Source organism: Hylobates moloch, unplaced genomic scaffold (genome assembly GCF_009828535.3).
Source record: "Hylobates moloch isolate HMO894 unplaced genomic scaffold, HMol_V3 SCAFFOLD_12, whole genome shotgun sequence".
Lineage (NCBI taxonomy): Eukaryota > Metazoa > Chordata > Mammalia > Primates > Hylobatidae > Hylobates > Hylobates moloch.
Window position 1 is genome coordinate 52,603,031 of NW_026652287.1, and position 13,768 is coordinate 52,616,798.

General features: G+C 50.8%; 1 protein-coding gene across 19 annotated transcripts in view; it reads left to right on the plus strand.

The window, feature by feature from the left end:
* The window catches only part of GATAD2A (GATA zinc finger domain containing 2A), a 128,688-nt gene that overhangs the window by 78,256 nt on the left and 36,664 nt on the right, over positions 1-13,768 (plus strand). For 10 of the 19 annotated variants that reach the window (XR_009208932.1, XM_032170236.2, XM_058425101.1 and 7 more), the window contains one exon: positions 5,199-5,468. Coding sequence is in view for 18 of the 19 variants with exons in the window: in XM_058425099.1 (XP_058281082.1) it covers positions 5,199-5,468 (270 nt within the window). In the remaining variant the exon portion in view is untranslated. Of the gene's footprint in view, positions 1-5,193; positions 5,469-13,768 lie in introns of all 19 variants that reach the window. The other 9 variants (XM_032170232.2, XM_032170238.2, XM_032170226.2 and 6 more) reach the window with 1 other exon arrangement.

Sequence of the window (13,768 nt, forward strand, 5' to 3'; positions counted from 1 at the left end):
CTCCACAGGTCCTTCTGGGCCAAACAAGGTACCCTGGTTTGACTCTTAGGAAGTGGGGGAGCCACTGAAGGGGGTACAGATCCAGGATGTGGCTTTGGGAGCTTCCTTGGGCTATGCTGCCAGGAGGAGAGTAGACAGGGGTTCTGGGTCCAGAGGCCCGTCTGTGCTGTGCATCTATCTGTGTGAAGGGCGAGGCCACAGGGGCGCTCTGGAGGTGGGCACCTGGGCGCAGGCTTGCTGCAGCTGTGTGCCTACAGGGCCCTTGTGTCTTGAGTGTTGGGCGCAGCTCACAGCTAGCGAGGCTAGCACCTGGACCCCGTCGTCATCTTCTGACTCAGCACTGGTTGCTTCATGGGTCCCTCTTCCTTCCTGATAGGAAGAGGTGCCCCGAGGTGCCCTGTGCCTCCTGAGGACAGTGGCTGCCCCCAGGTTCAGGGCTCTGCTCCTCAGCATCTCCGTGGGGCTCATCGTGGGCCTCACACTCAGCACATCCAAACTGTAGCCCAACCTTGCTTCCTCAAATCTGCTCCTCCCCATCTCAGAAAAGCCAGCCCCACTGGTCCAGTTGCTCAGGCAAAAACAAGTGAAAGAAAGCAACCCCCTCCGGAGTGCCCCGTCTCCCCTCTGCTCTGTCCCCTTCCCCAGTGTAGCTGCACCATAGGAACCGCTCCTCTGCCCTGCAGTCCTCCAGCCAGGTGATCATTTAGAGCAAGCCAGATTCCTCCCCTCCGGCCTGGGCCAGTGCTTCCCCCAGCACATGTCTCCGCTTGGGCCCTGTCTCCTTCAGGACTGGCTTCCGGTGCCGCCCATTCCGCCCAGCCTCCGTCCCTCTGCGTGCTCTGACTGCCCCGTGCTCTGCCTCGTGTCCCCACAGCACCATCACCAACACCCTCTGTCATTTCGCTCGTTTTCTAGCATGGGGGTGGATGGTGTTCCACAGCCCACAGTGGAGGCTCGGTGAGCTGCTATTGGGTGAGGAGACAGGAAGACGCCTAAAATCCACTGTTCAGAGCATCAGCCCTGCCACTCCCGCCAGTGCTTTAACCCACTTATTGCGAAGCCTCACTTTCTTCCTGTGTGAAATAAGAGTGTTAGTATGGGTATGTTAGTGATGGGTGCCATAGATGGCATTTTATGGTAGAGTTAGTATTAGCAGTGTGATCTCAGGGGTTTGGGCTTATGATTTGTGTCTATGTACTTAATTTCTCTTTTAATTATCAAGGGATGCATACTGGCCTGGTGTGCCAGAAGTGTGCTGGGTGCCTTCTGTTTGTCCCCCAAGTCCTCTTTAAGAGTTCTGGTTCCTGCCACAGCATCAGTCAGCCTTTTGGAATTGTTCTAGAACATGTTTTCTGCCTGAGGCTCTCAGGCCAGTTGGATGGTGGCATTTTACGAAAATTAAAGCAGCATTCGTATCTGCCCTAAAGCCCATGGAGGTGCTCCCGGTCAGAGCTGCGCTATGCCTGTGTGGGGTCTCTAGTGTGGCTGGAACCTGTCCTTTTTGGCCCCTAGTTGAGGAAGAGCTGGGCTACGCCCCCACCACCTGCCAGCCCAGTGTGTGTGGGACGTGTCAGAGGAGACCGATGCCCACTCAGCCTTGCTGGTGCTGCTCATCTGTGCTGGCTTGCAGCCCGGCCTGGAGTGTTTGGAGAGAGTGAGGAGGAGGGTGAGGCTGACCTTCAGCCTTGTGTCTCAGGCAGCCCTGGCAGCCTCAGTGTTCTCCTCTTTCAAATGGGCACACTGCTGTTGGGATCTGTCTGCAGGCAGCAGCCGGCAGAGGATCTCAGCCTCCAGGACGGGGCTGCTCTCCATGCACTGGCAGCTCCCACACAGGCCTGGCCTGGAACTTCCGCCACCGGAGCTGCCTTCCCCTCACTCTCCCGTCACTGGGAATTTTGAAATGAATCCTCATTTGCCAGGCAGGGTGACCTAGCCTCTTCACCTACTTTTAGGAAGTGTTCTAATGCACCCCCCACTGCTCTTCGCAGGAGTCATCTGTCGTGCTTTCTTCTTCCTGACAACTTTGCTCCTGGGTCTGTGCTTGCTGTGCGGTGGCCGCCAGCCCTGTTGTGCTGGGGGCACTGGTATCGCTTGCTTCGAGGAGGGAGGAGCCACTGCTTACCGGCACCTGCCTTCCCCAGGAGCAAGTGTCCTGTGGTGGCTGAGGATTGGCCAGTAGCAGGCCCTGCGTCATTGGTCTTGGCAGTGGAGGAGGCTCCTGCCAAAGGAGCCCCCTGCACTCGGAGGCTGGCCCCACCCCCTCCAGCTGTGCCTGTCCTTCCTGAGGTGGGGGAGGGGTGCTGCAGGGTCCCGCCCCATAGTGGCCTGCCTCTGGGAGGCACAGGCATAGGGCAGGCGGGCGCTGTGAGGCCAGCCGTCAGTGCCGGGCCTGGGATTGGCAGAGTTCCAGGCCTTAGGCTTCATAGTGAGCTGCTGTGCACCCTGAGTACACGCCAGCCAGCCCTCTGCTGAGGACTCTGACTCGCTACCACAACGGGGCGCCCAACAAGACCTCTCTTGTTGGGCTCCCAGGGAGCAGGCCTGCTGGGCACCTGAGGCCTTGCTCTGTCCTGCATCTCTCAGAACCTCTGGGTAGCCTCTGGTCCTATACCAGTGACAACGAAGTGAGGCCACACAGGCACGCCCCCCCGATCTGGCTGTCAGTTCCACCTTGTCCATGTGGGCCGGAGCAGCCTCGAGAACTCATTCAGGGTCTTGGGTTCAAATGGGCTTCATGGAACTGAGCCCAGGGCTTACAGGGTGGGAGGCTGTGCTGGGAGGGGCCCTGTCTGGCTGGAACAGGGGCAGAGTGGGGAGCAAGGGGATTTCTTTGAGTCACAGGGAAGGATGCTATGTCCTGGAGGTGGAGGTGCATTCTCCCCGTCCACCTGGGGACTTCATCCCCAACAGTAGTTATCAGGCCAGACTGGGAAGCTTCACCCATAGAGTGGGAGCCTTACTTGTCCGAGGTCCTGGCCTCCCCTCATCTCTCACCTAAACAGGCTCCTCCCTGGCCTGGGCCTGGGAGTGCACATACCTGCTCTCTAAGGCAGTGCTTGAAGGAGAAATATCCCACCCCTCCCACAGTGAGGGAAGTGAAAGGAGAGGAGGGGACCCACACTCTGAGGGCAGTGACTTATCTGTGGTCTCATGGGAGGCGAGACAGACAACCTGTTAGTGAGCAGTTCAGATGGGGTTTATGGGCAAGGCACATCGGAGGAAGGAAGGACAGAGACCATAGAACTTCAGGGCTGAGAGGGACACCGTAGCATTCCTCACCTCCCGCAGAGAAGTGAGGCCATGACCTCCACATTCGACCTCTACCTGGGCTCCATTCCATGGAGGAGCTGAGGGGCAGCTGAGCAGGAGCGGGGGCGGGGTGGACAGGCTGGCCAGGGGCAGCGGAGGCCGCATAGTTGGTGTGGGATAGGTGGTAGGTGCAGGCTGGGATGCCGGAGGGGCTGGGGACAGGTGGAGGCGAGTCTGAAAGCCTGTGCCCTTGAGATTTGGGGTCTCCCTGCCTCAGCCTGGTCATGTTAGGGGTCAACCATGGCACCTGGGTGGTGGTGAGACAGGGTAGGGAGCACAGAGCTGCTCTGGGCCTGTGCGAAGCACACCAGGGATTTCCTGGCCTTGAGAAGACCCCAGTGTTTCAAGCCGGTGCCCAGGTGCCCTGGCTGGACCACACTGGCATAACACGCTTGTAGACGGCCTGCTTTCCCTCTGGCTCCAGGAGCATGAAGCAGCTGTCTCTTTCTCTCCTTTCAGTTTGAGTGCGTGAGGGGGCACATTTGGGCAGGGCCTTGTGCTATTGCTCATTTGTGAAATTGGCTCCTTTAAGGAAGCTGCAGATGAGTCAGCTCTGGAGTGTGTCCCATGGATGGTGACAGGACCCCTGTGTTGCCTTGTGCTGCCCCCAGCCTCCAGACTGGGTCTGCCTGGCTCTACCTGGGACAGGCTTCCCCAGGGTGTTTGCCAGTGAGGAAACTAAGGCTCTAGCAAGATGAGTGCCCTGCCTGTGAGGGCACAGATAGGACCAGAGGGCTTCAGCATAGAGCATGCCACAGGTGTGAATCGGGGTTCTCTGTGGGGGCCCAAGTGGGCACCAACTGTCCCATGGAAAACTGTGACACGTCGGGAATTCCACTAGAGCTCAGCTGCTAAATTTCTCTTGTCCCCTGGTAAACACTGGGATGCTTTTTTAAGAACCTGACTCTCTCTGTCTCAATTCCTGTGCCTTGTCCTGTTGGGACGTCGAGGCTGGGATTAGAGCAGTCCTTTTAAGAGTGCCAGTGTCGCAGACCCTGCTGTGGCATGCCAGCCGCCTCCCTGCAGACAGACATCGCTGTACTGTCGTCCTGTCTCCGTGAGGGTTAACAACACTTCAGCCTGTTGTCTGGAACCGGTTCAGACTGGTTTTCTGGAAAGTGCTTTGTCTCTCCGACTGAATCCTGGGAAGGGTCATGTGGAGCCCAGTGATGTCATGAGATCAAAAACTGACTCAGCTGTTTTTTTCTTCTTTTTCTTTCTTCTTGAAATCAAGATATGTGTGTGCTGCAGGTACAGGGCGGTGGCATGTTGATGGGCCAGGCCTCACTCTACTCAAAGTGTACCTCGCTGGCAACCAAAGGGTTAAATGTGATCCCCAGTCCCCACTCTCCAGAGGTGAGCAGGGAGTGAGGAGACCTCCCTTCCCTGAAGGGGAGAAGCTGGAGTCACCACAGTGTAGGGCTAGTCCCAGGCCCCGACCCTGCTCCTAGAACAGTGCAGTCACCGCCCTCCTGGATTCCAGACATTGCAGGTGCTGAAAATCCCAAAGGCAGGTAGTTCAGATCTAGAACAACTTTTCCTCTGTTTGCTGTTGAGCCTTTCCTTGCTGATAAGCAGCTGCCTTCCACTGCTCCTGTTCAGCACCCTGCTGCCTCTGGCCCCTAACAGGGCAGGGTGTAGCTTGGCTCCACCAATGTTCAGCCACACGGTGGAGGCTGGGGACACACCCCTCCTGCCTGGCCTTCCTCAAGGCAGTGATGAAATGTCCTGGGGATGCTTTTCTGGGCCCTGCATTTGTTGTACATTCTTTTGCCATCCTTCCCATAGGGAGGAAAACACTGAAAGCAACACTGAAAAGTTTCCAAGAAGGTGGCACCTTCATTGCACCCAGTTAAAATGTTGTGTCTTCTCCTCCCTCCCAAGTTCAGAATGACCGAAGAAGCATGCCGAACACGGAGTCAGAAACGAGCGCTTGAACGGGACCCAACAGAGGACGATGTGGAGAGCAAGAAAATAAAAATGGAGAGAGGATTGTTGGCTTCAGATTTAAACACTGACGGAGACATTAGGGTGACACCTGAGCCGGGAGCAGGTCCAGCCCAAGGATTGCTGAGGGCAACAGAGGCCACGGCCATAGCCATGGGCAGAGGCGAAGGGCTGGTGGGCGATGGGCCCGTGGACATGCGCACCTCACACAGGTGAGTGGGAGGAGCCAGTGGGAGGGGCTGGAACCTGGAGACAAGCCTAGTGTGCCCAGGTTGGGGCTGGCCACACTCCAGGCCTGTTGGTAACAGCTTGGCGGGGTTATGGAGAGGGCTGTAGGCTCAGCTCGGGCATCATCCACCACTGGCAGCTGTGCTGTTGTGGCCATTATAGGGCCCCAGGTCCCAACTGCAAGTGGCACAGAGTGTGGGTCTCACAGGAGAAGGAGTGGCACATTCCATCAGCTCCCCTGCCATCAGTAGGCCTTTGCCACCCACGTACCTGCTGTCTGTCCAACTCGGTGCTTTTGGTTAGTAGGGACACTTGAGTTTTTCATTTGGTTTGCTTCCCTGCTTTTCAGATCTAGAGGTCAGAGGGCCAGGGATGCTATACCTACCTTGGTCACTTGGCTAGGGATAGAGTTGGGAGCCCAGCCCAGGGCACCCTCCTCGGAGCGGGTACGGGATGCTCACTCGACTCCATGTTCACTTGGTTCTGGGCTTCGGTTTGCTCTGTTGGTTTGTCCTTAGTCAACACTGATTACTTCAAGAGTGACTTTCCTCATATTCACCTTTTGTGAGTCTCTTAAGGTAAAAGCTTGAAATAAAAATAAGACCCAATCTACCACCCATTTCTTGACTTCAAAACCTTCCTTTCTCTCTGTAAAGAGAAATTCAGACCCAGCACCTGGTCTTGCATCACCCCTCCCCTTGGAGCTCTCCAGAATGTTCATGCCAGACACCCACTGAGGGCTGTGGTGTGGCCACAGCTTCGCGGCTGGCCCTGTGACAGACTCCTCTGTGGCCCATTGCTCTCTCTTCTCACCACCCACTGGAGTCTTCTCCCTGTGGAGGGCCTGTCTCTCCACTCCTGTTCGTAAGGGACAGCTGGTGGCTCCTCACCTTCCTGTGTCAACTAACCCCACAGGGTGACCCCAGCCTGCAGTCTTATGTCAAATTCGTTTTTGGAACCCAAACTGTTGGGATCCTGAGGACTTCAGAGATCATCTGGTGTTCACAGCGTTTAAAATGGGAAAACCCAAGCCTGCTCCTGTTGACAAAGCCTCCTAGTCTGAGGAAACATACTTTGTAGTCCTGCTGTCCAAAGAGCTTTTCTGTCTGACTCTGCTGTCTTTAGTCCCCATTCTAAAACCAAGGTCCTCTTCTAAAGTTCCAGAAATAAAACTATAGGTCCAAGTCTCCTTTCGCTTTCTCTATGTGTTCAGCCGGAGTCCAGTCCATGACAGCTCAGCAGGGGTGAGCAGTGAGGGCTGATGTGGAGTCGGGGCAGGAAGAGGAGGAGTCCATGTTCATGGGAATCTGCAGTCCATGTGCATGGGGCCCCTCATGCATTCCTGGGCTCCTGGCATGCATTTTCTCCTGTAATCACCATGTTCCCCTGCAGGGTAGGTCAGTGGATTGTGAGGGAGAGGTTAAGTGTTAAAGAAACTCAGAGGCCGGGCGTGGTGGCTCATGCTTGTAATCCCAGCACTTTGGGAGGCCGAGGCGGGCGGATCACGAGGTCAGAAGATCGAGACCACGGTGAAACCCTGTCTCTACTAAAAATACAAAAAAAATTAGCCGGGCATGGTGGCGGGCGCCTGTAGTCCCAGCTACTCAGAGAGGCTGAGGCAGGAGAATGGCGTGAACCCGGGAGGCGGAGCTTGCAGTGAGCCGAGATCGCATCGCGCCACTGCACTCCAGCCTGGGCGACAGAGCGAGACTCCGTCTCAAAAAAAAAGAAACTCAGAGTTCAGCTGGGTGCGGTGACTCACACCTGTAATCCCAGCACTTTAGGGGGCCGAGGCGGGTGGATCACAAGGTCAGGAGATTGAGACCATCCTGGCTACATGGTGAAACCCCATCTCTATTAAAAATACAAAAAAATTAGCTGGGCGTGATGGCGGGCACCTGTAGTCCCAGCTATTTGGGAGGCTGAGGCAGGAGAATGGTGTGAACCCGGGAGGCGGAGCTTGCAGTGAGCCGAGATTGCGCCACCGTGCTTCAGCCTGGGGACAGAGTGAGACTTCATCTCAAAAAACAAAAAAATGTTACTAGCACCTCTGAAGCCCCCTCATGCTTGCTTGCTGTCACTGTCCTCCAAGAGTAATCACGTTCTTGACAATATGGATTAGTTTTTCCTGCTTTGGTACTTTAAATAAGTGGGATTATATACTATGTACCTTTTATCTTCCTGCTTTCACTCAACATTGTGAGATTTACCCATATTGTTGAGCATACCAGTAGTTAATCCATTTTCATTGCTGTATAGTATTCTGTTTGTAGAGTTTCTATTTGGGTGTTTTTCAAAACTACCTTTTTTTCTTTAATGCTAACTTATTACCGTCTCATGACCGAATCTGGGCATATAGAAAGCTAGAGGCAGTTTCTGATGGCTTCTAGGAGAGGGAATTTCCTTTTTCTTTAGTGGCTGGTGAATTGGAATCATCAAGAAATATATATGTGTACATGTGTTTGTGTAGTGTACATATTACTATGTTGGATGATTTGGAGCATGCAGAGGCAGATACAGTGGTAGAATGAGCTTTATGCCTCCCTCCTTGACTCCCCTCCTTGTCTCTCTTTAACTCAGCAGTTTTTCTGTCTTAGTCTCTCAACTTGTGTGGGTGTTTTATATTCCACATAAATTGAGGGTGGAGGGCAACTTCTGGTTGTGTTGAATGAGGAGATTGGCAGAATTGACAAAAGCAAAATGAAACAATCTCAGCATTCTGGAAAAATTGAGCAGGGGCATACAACAATCTGAGAAGTATTTATGCCTATAACTGCTGAATTTCAGGTGAGAACAGTGAGACTCTATGGCATTTGGCCTGGAGCTGTTCCCATGCCCTCTCCCATCTGTTTGGTAAAGAGGTTCTGTCCAGCCACTGTCAGCTGTGAGGACCAACAGCTTTGCTGTGTGGGTGAAAAGGAGGAGGACTGTTCATTTTACAGTGGTAACAACCCTGCCTGTGGCCTTGGAGATGAGAGAACAGTCTTGGAGATGAGCAAGTGGGGAGGGACAGCGGCTCTGTTTTAGCCCAAGGTTGGGGCAAGATAGAAAAACTATTTGAAGAAATAATGGGCAAAAGCATACTTGAGGAGAAACTCATCCAGGAAGCCCAACAAACCCTAAATAGCATAAGTACAAAGAGATCTTGACCTAGATACATCATAGTCAAACTGTAGAAAGCCAAAGCAAAAAAGAAAATCTTGAAAGTAACAAAAGAAAAACAATGCGGCACATCTGGGGAGCATTAATAAGATGAACAGCTGACTTCTGACTCACGACAATGGAAACAAAAAGGAGTTGAATGATGTTAAAAGTATCTGAAGAAGAAAACTGCCAACCCAGAATTCTATAGCCAGTAGAAACAGTCCTTCAAAAAGGAAAGCAAAAAAGACATTGTCAGGTAAACAAGACTGAAGGAATCCGTTGCTGGTAGACCTGCCAGTTCTTCAGCCTGAAAATAAATGACACATTGGCAGCTTGAGTCTATGAGAAGAAATAAGGAACACTGGAAATGGTAAATGCATGGGTTAACTGGAAAGACTTAACTAGTTCTGCAGTCTGGAAGCCAACCAAAGGCTTCGAATGATTTGTTGGGTTTATGATATCCATAGATAAAATATATGTGATATTAGTACAAAAGATGGGGAGTGAAATGGAGCAATATTGGAGCGAAATTTCTGTATCTTACTGGAATCAAGTTAGCATCAGTCTTATATAGATTGTGATTAAGATGCTTACTGTAATGCCTAGAGCAGCTATGAACAAAATATCTTTAAAATATAGTTTTTAAAAAAAATCAGGGCTGGGCGCAGTGGCTCACTCCTGTAATCCCAGCACTTTGGGAGGCTGAGGCAGGTGGATCACAAGGTCAGGAGATCAAGACCATCCTGGTTAACACGGTGAAATCCCATCTCTACTATAAATACAAAAAATTAGCCTGGCATGGTGGTGGGCGCCTGTAGTCCCAGCTACTTGGGAGGCTGAGGCAGGAAAATAGCGTGAACCCGGGAGGCGGAGCTCGCAGTGAGCCAAGATCGCGCCACTGCACTCCAGCCTGGGCGACAGAATGAGACTCCATCTCAAAAAAAAAAAAAAAAATCAGATCATCAGAAGAATTAAAGTTGTACACTAAAAAATATTTAACACGAAAGAAGCAGTTTCTTTATTCACTGAGAAATAAAGGAACAAAAAAGAGGACATGTAGAAAACAAAATGGCAAATGTCAATCCAGCCATGTCAATAATGCAGTAACTATGAAGGATCTAAATACCCCAATCAAAAGGCAAGGATTATCAGGTACTGTAAAGAAGCAAGATTCAGGCCGGGCACAGTGGCTCACACCTATAATGCCAGCATTTTGGGAGGCCAAGGTGGGCGGATCACAAGGTCAGGAGTTTGATAGCAGCCTGGCCAATATGGTGAAACCCTGGCTTTACTAAAAATACAAAAATTAGCCGGGCGTGGTGGCACACACCTGTAGTCTCAACTACTTGGGACGCTGAGGCAGAAAAATTACTTGAACCCATGAAGCAGAGGTTGCAGTAAGCTGAGATAATGCCACTGCACTCCAGCCTGGGCGACAGAGCAAGACTCCGTCTCAAAAAAAAAAAAAAAAGCAAGATTCAGCTTAATTATATGTTGTTTATAAGTGACGCCCTTTAGATTCAAGGAATAATACAAAAGTATGGAAAAAGAGATACCATAAGTAACTATTTGAGAGCTGGAGTAACTGTATTAATAAGACATAAAAGACACTTTAAGACAAAAAATATTACTAGAGCCAAACTGCGACTTTTTTTTTAATTATTATTTTTTTGAGACAGAGTCTCACTCTGTCACCCAGGCTGGAGTGCAGTGGCACGATCTCAGTTTACTGCAACCTCCACCTCGTGGGTTGCAGCGATTCTCCTGCCTCAGCCTCTTGTGTAGCTGAAACTACAGGGGCCCACCACCACGCCCGGCTAATTTTTTGTATTTTTAGTAAAGACAGGGTTTCACCATGTTGGCCAGGCTGATCTCGATCTCCTGACCTTGTGATCCGCCCGCCTCAGCCTCCCAAATTGCTGGGATTACAGGCGTGAGCCACCATGCCCAGCTGCGACATTTCATGATATTTCAGGAAGATGTACATAACAGTCAGAGCCCCAAAATACCTGAAAACATAAACTTGATAGGATTGATGGAAATTAATCAGTTATAGTTAGAGATTTCAATATCCCACTCTCAATAATTAGTAGAACATCTAGACAAAATTGGCAAGGTATGGAGGACTTGAAGAACATTAGCTCACTTAGCCTGACTGACGTCTATAGAATACCTGGTGAATGCAGAATACATCCTCTCAATTGTAGGTGAACGTTCTCCGTTGATCATACATTGGACCCTAAAACAAGGCTCCAGTATAGCTGTAAAAAACAACAAAAAAAAGGAAGTAACAGGCCGGGCGCGGTGGCTCACGCTTGTAATCCCAGCACTTTGGGAGGCCGAGGCGGGCGGATCACAAGGTCAGGAGATCAAGACCACGGTGAAACCCCATCTCTACTAAAAAATACAAAAAAAATTAGCCGGGCGTGGTGGCGGGCGCCTGTAGTCCCAGCTACTCGGAGAGGCTGAGGCAGGAGAATGGCGTGAACCCGGGAGGCGGAGCTTGCAGTGAGCCGAGATCGCGCCACTGCACTCCAGCCTGGGCGACAGAGCGAGACTCCGTCTCAAAAAAAAAAAAAAAGGAAGTAACAAGTGTTGAGGAGGAAGTGTAGAAGCTGGAATTCCTCATACATTGCTGGTAGGAATGTAAAATAGCCCAGATCATTTCTTACAGAGTTAGATGTAAACTTACCATATGACTTAGCAATTTATCCAAGAGAAATGAAAATGTGTCCACACAGACAGGTACACCTGTAGCAGCATGATTCATACTGGTCGAAAAGTAGAAGCAGGGCCAAGCGCAGTGGCTCATGCCTGTAATCCCAGCACATTGCTGAGGCCAAGGCAGGCGGATCACTTGAGGTCAAGAGTTTGAGACCAGCCTGGCCAACATGGTGAAACCCCGTCTCTACTAAAAATACAGAAATTAGCCAGGTGTGGTGGCATGCACCTGTAGTCCCAGCTACGTGGGAGGCTGAGGAAGGAGAATTGTTTGAACTTGGGAGGCAGAGGTTGCAGTGAGCCGAGATCACGCCGCTGTACTCTACTAGCCTGGCAACAGAGCAAGACTGTCTCAAAAAAAAAAAAAAAAAAAAAGTGGAAGCAACCCAGTGTCCCATGGATAAAACAAACCTGCGACTCTATATACCAGATTACTGTTCAGCTTTATAAAGAATAAACTACTCATGTGTGCCATAACATGGCTGAATCTCAGACTTACCACGCTAAGGAGGAAACAGCAGATCCAGGGACTACTTGTTGTATAGTTTCACTTACAGGGCATGTCCTCCCAAAAAGCAAATTTATTTGAGAGATGGAAAGTGACCAGTGGTTGACTAGGACAGGGCTGGGGGTGGGTGGGAGCAGTGATTAACAACACATGGGCACATTTTGGGAAGATGGAAATATTTTAAAATTGTATCGTGGTGATGATTGCACAAATTTACTGAAATCATTGAATTGTACTCTTATGGTGGCTGAATTTTGCGGTATGTAAAGTATACCTCAATATGGATGTTAAAAATAAATAATTAAATGAAGGTTAAAATAGTTTGGTTTCTGTTCTGGCATCCATAAATGTGCACACAGAAAAACAAAACCCGCAGAGGTAGAAGTTGTGAGTCTGTTGGTTTTATGAGGCCAATCCAAAGGTGGTGGGCATGTGCTGCCCCCATGCCGAGTCTGGACTGTCAGATGAGGCTGGAGCTGGCAGGCAGAGGAAGCTGCTTTTGGTTCTCTGTTTTTTGGAGTTGGTCTTGCGCTGTTGGCCAGACGAGTGCAGTGATGCAGTCGTTGCTCACTGCAGCCTTGAACACCTCGGCTCAAGCCACCCAAGTAACTAGGACCATAGATGCATGCTGCCACGCCCTGATGGGGTTTTTTTTTTGTTGTTCTTTTTAAAAATTTTTTGCGGCCGGGCGCAGTGGCTCATGCTTGTAATCCCAGCACTTTGGGAGGCCGAGGCAGGCGGATCACGAGGTCAGGAGATCGAGACCACGGTGAAACCCCGTCTCTACTAAAAATACAAAAAAATTAGCCGGGCGTGGTGGCAGGCGCCTGTAATCCCAGCTACTCGGAGAGGCTGAGGCAGGAGAATGGCGTGAACCCAGGAGGCGGAGCTTGCAGTGAGCCAGATTGCGCCACTGCACTCCAGCCTGGGCGACAGAGCAAGACTCTGTCTCAAAAAAAAAAATTTTTTTTTTTTGCAGAGATGAGGTTTATTATGTTCCCCAGACTGATCCTGAACTCCTGATCTCAAGTGAGCCTCCTGCCTCAGCCTCCCAAAGTGCTGGGATTATAGATGAGCCATGGCACCGGGCTGGTTCTTTCTGTTTTGTTTCTGTGATAAGTAGCAGATCCAGTCCTGCACTTTCCTGTAGAGGAGAGTCTCTTTCTGTCAAATGGTTGATCTTCAGAAATAACTGGCAACACCCAGATGGAAATAGCTTGATTTGTTTTCTTTTCTGTTTTTTGTTTTTTTTTTTTTGAGATGGAGTTTCATTCTTGTTGCTCAGACTGGAGTGTGGTGGCGTGATCTCAGCTCACTGCAACCTCTGCCTCTCAGGTTCAAGCGTTTCTCCTGCCTCAGCCTCCCAAGTAGCTGGGATTACAGGCACAGGCACCTGCCACCACGCCCGGCTAATTTTTGTATTTTTAGTAGAGACAGGGTTTCACCATGTAGGCCTGGCTGGTCTTGAACTCCTGACCTCAGGTGGTCTACCCGCCTCAGCCTCCCAAAGTGCTGGGATTACAGGTGTGAGCCACTGTACCCAGCCTTGATTTGTTTTTTTTTTTTTTTTTTTTTTTTTTGTTGGATGGAAGAGCATGTTGCTCGGTAAAAATACGGCTCTTCTCCAGGGGTCCTGCAACTGAAAGGTAAGGACTGAGGGTCCCTCAGTCACCTTGGGCCTGCATGGGGTGAGGGAATGAGAACTCTGTGAATGGCCACACCTCACTGAGGATGTGTTTGTGTGTGCCTTTTCTGAGGTGTCAACTCTTTCTGGATTGTCAGTGGTCCAGGGCCAGACCTGCTATATGTCAGGTACTATGCTGATCTCTGGTGGAGAGGTAATCAAGACAGGATCTGATTATGCACTGTTTTTTTGGAAGACTGTGTTGTGAAGGAAAGTGCAGAGGTCTT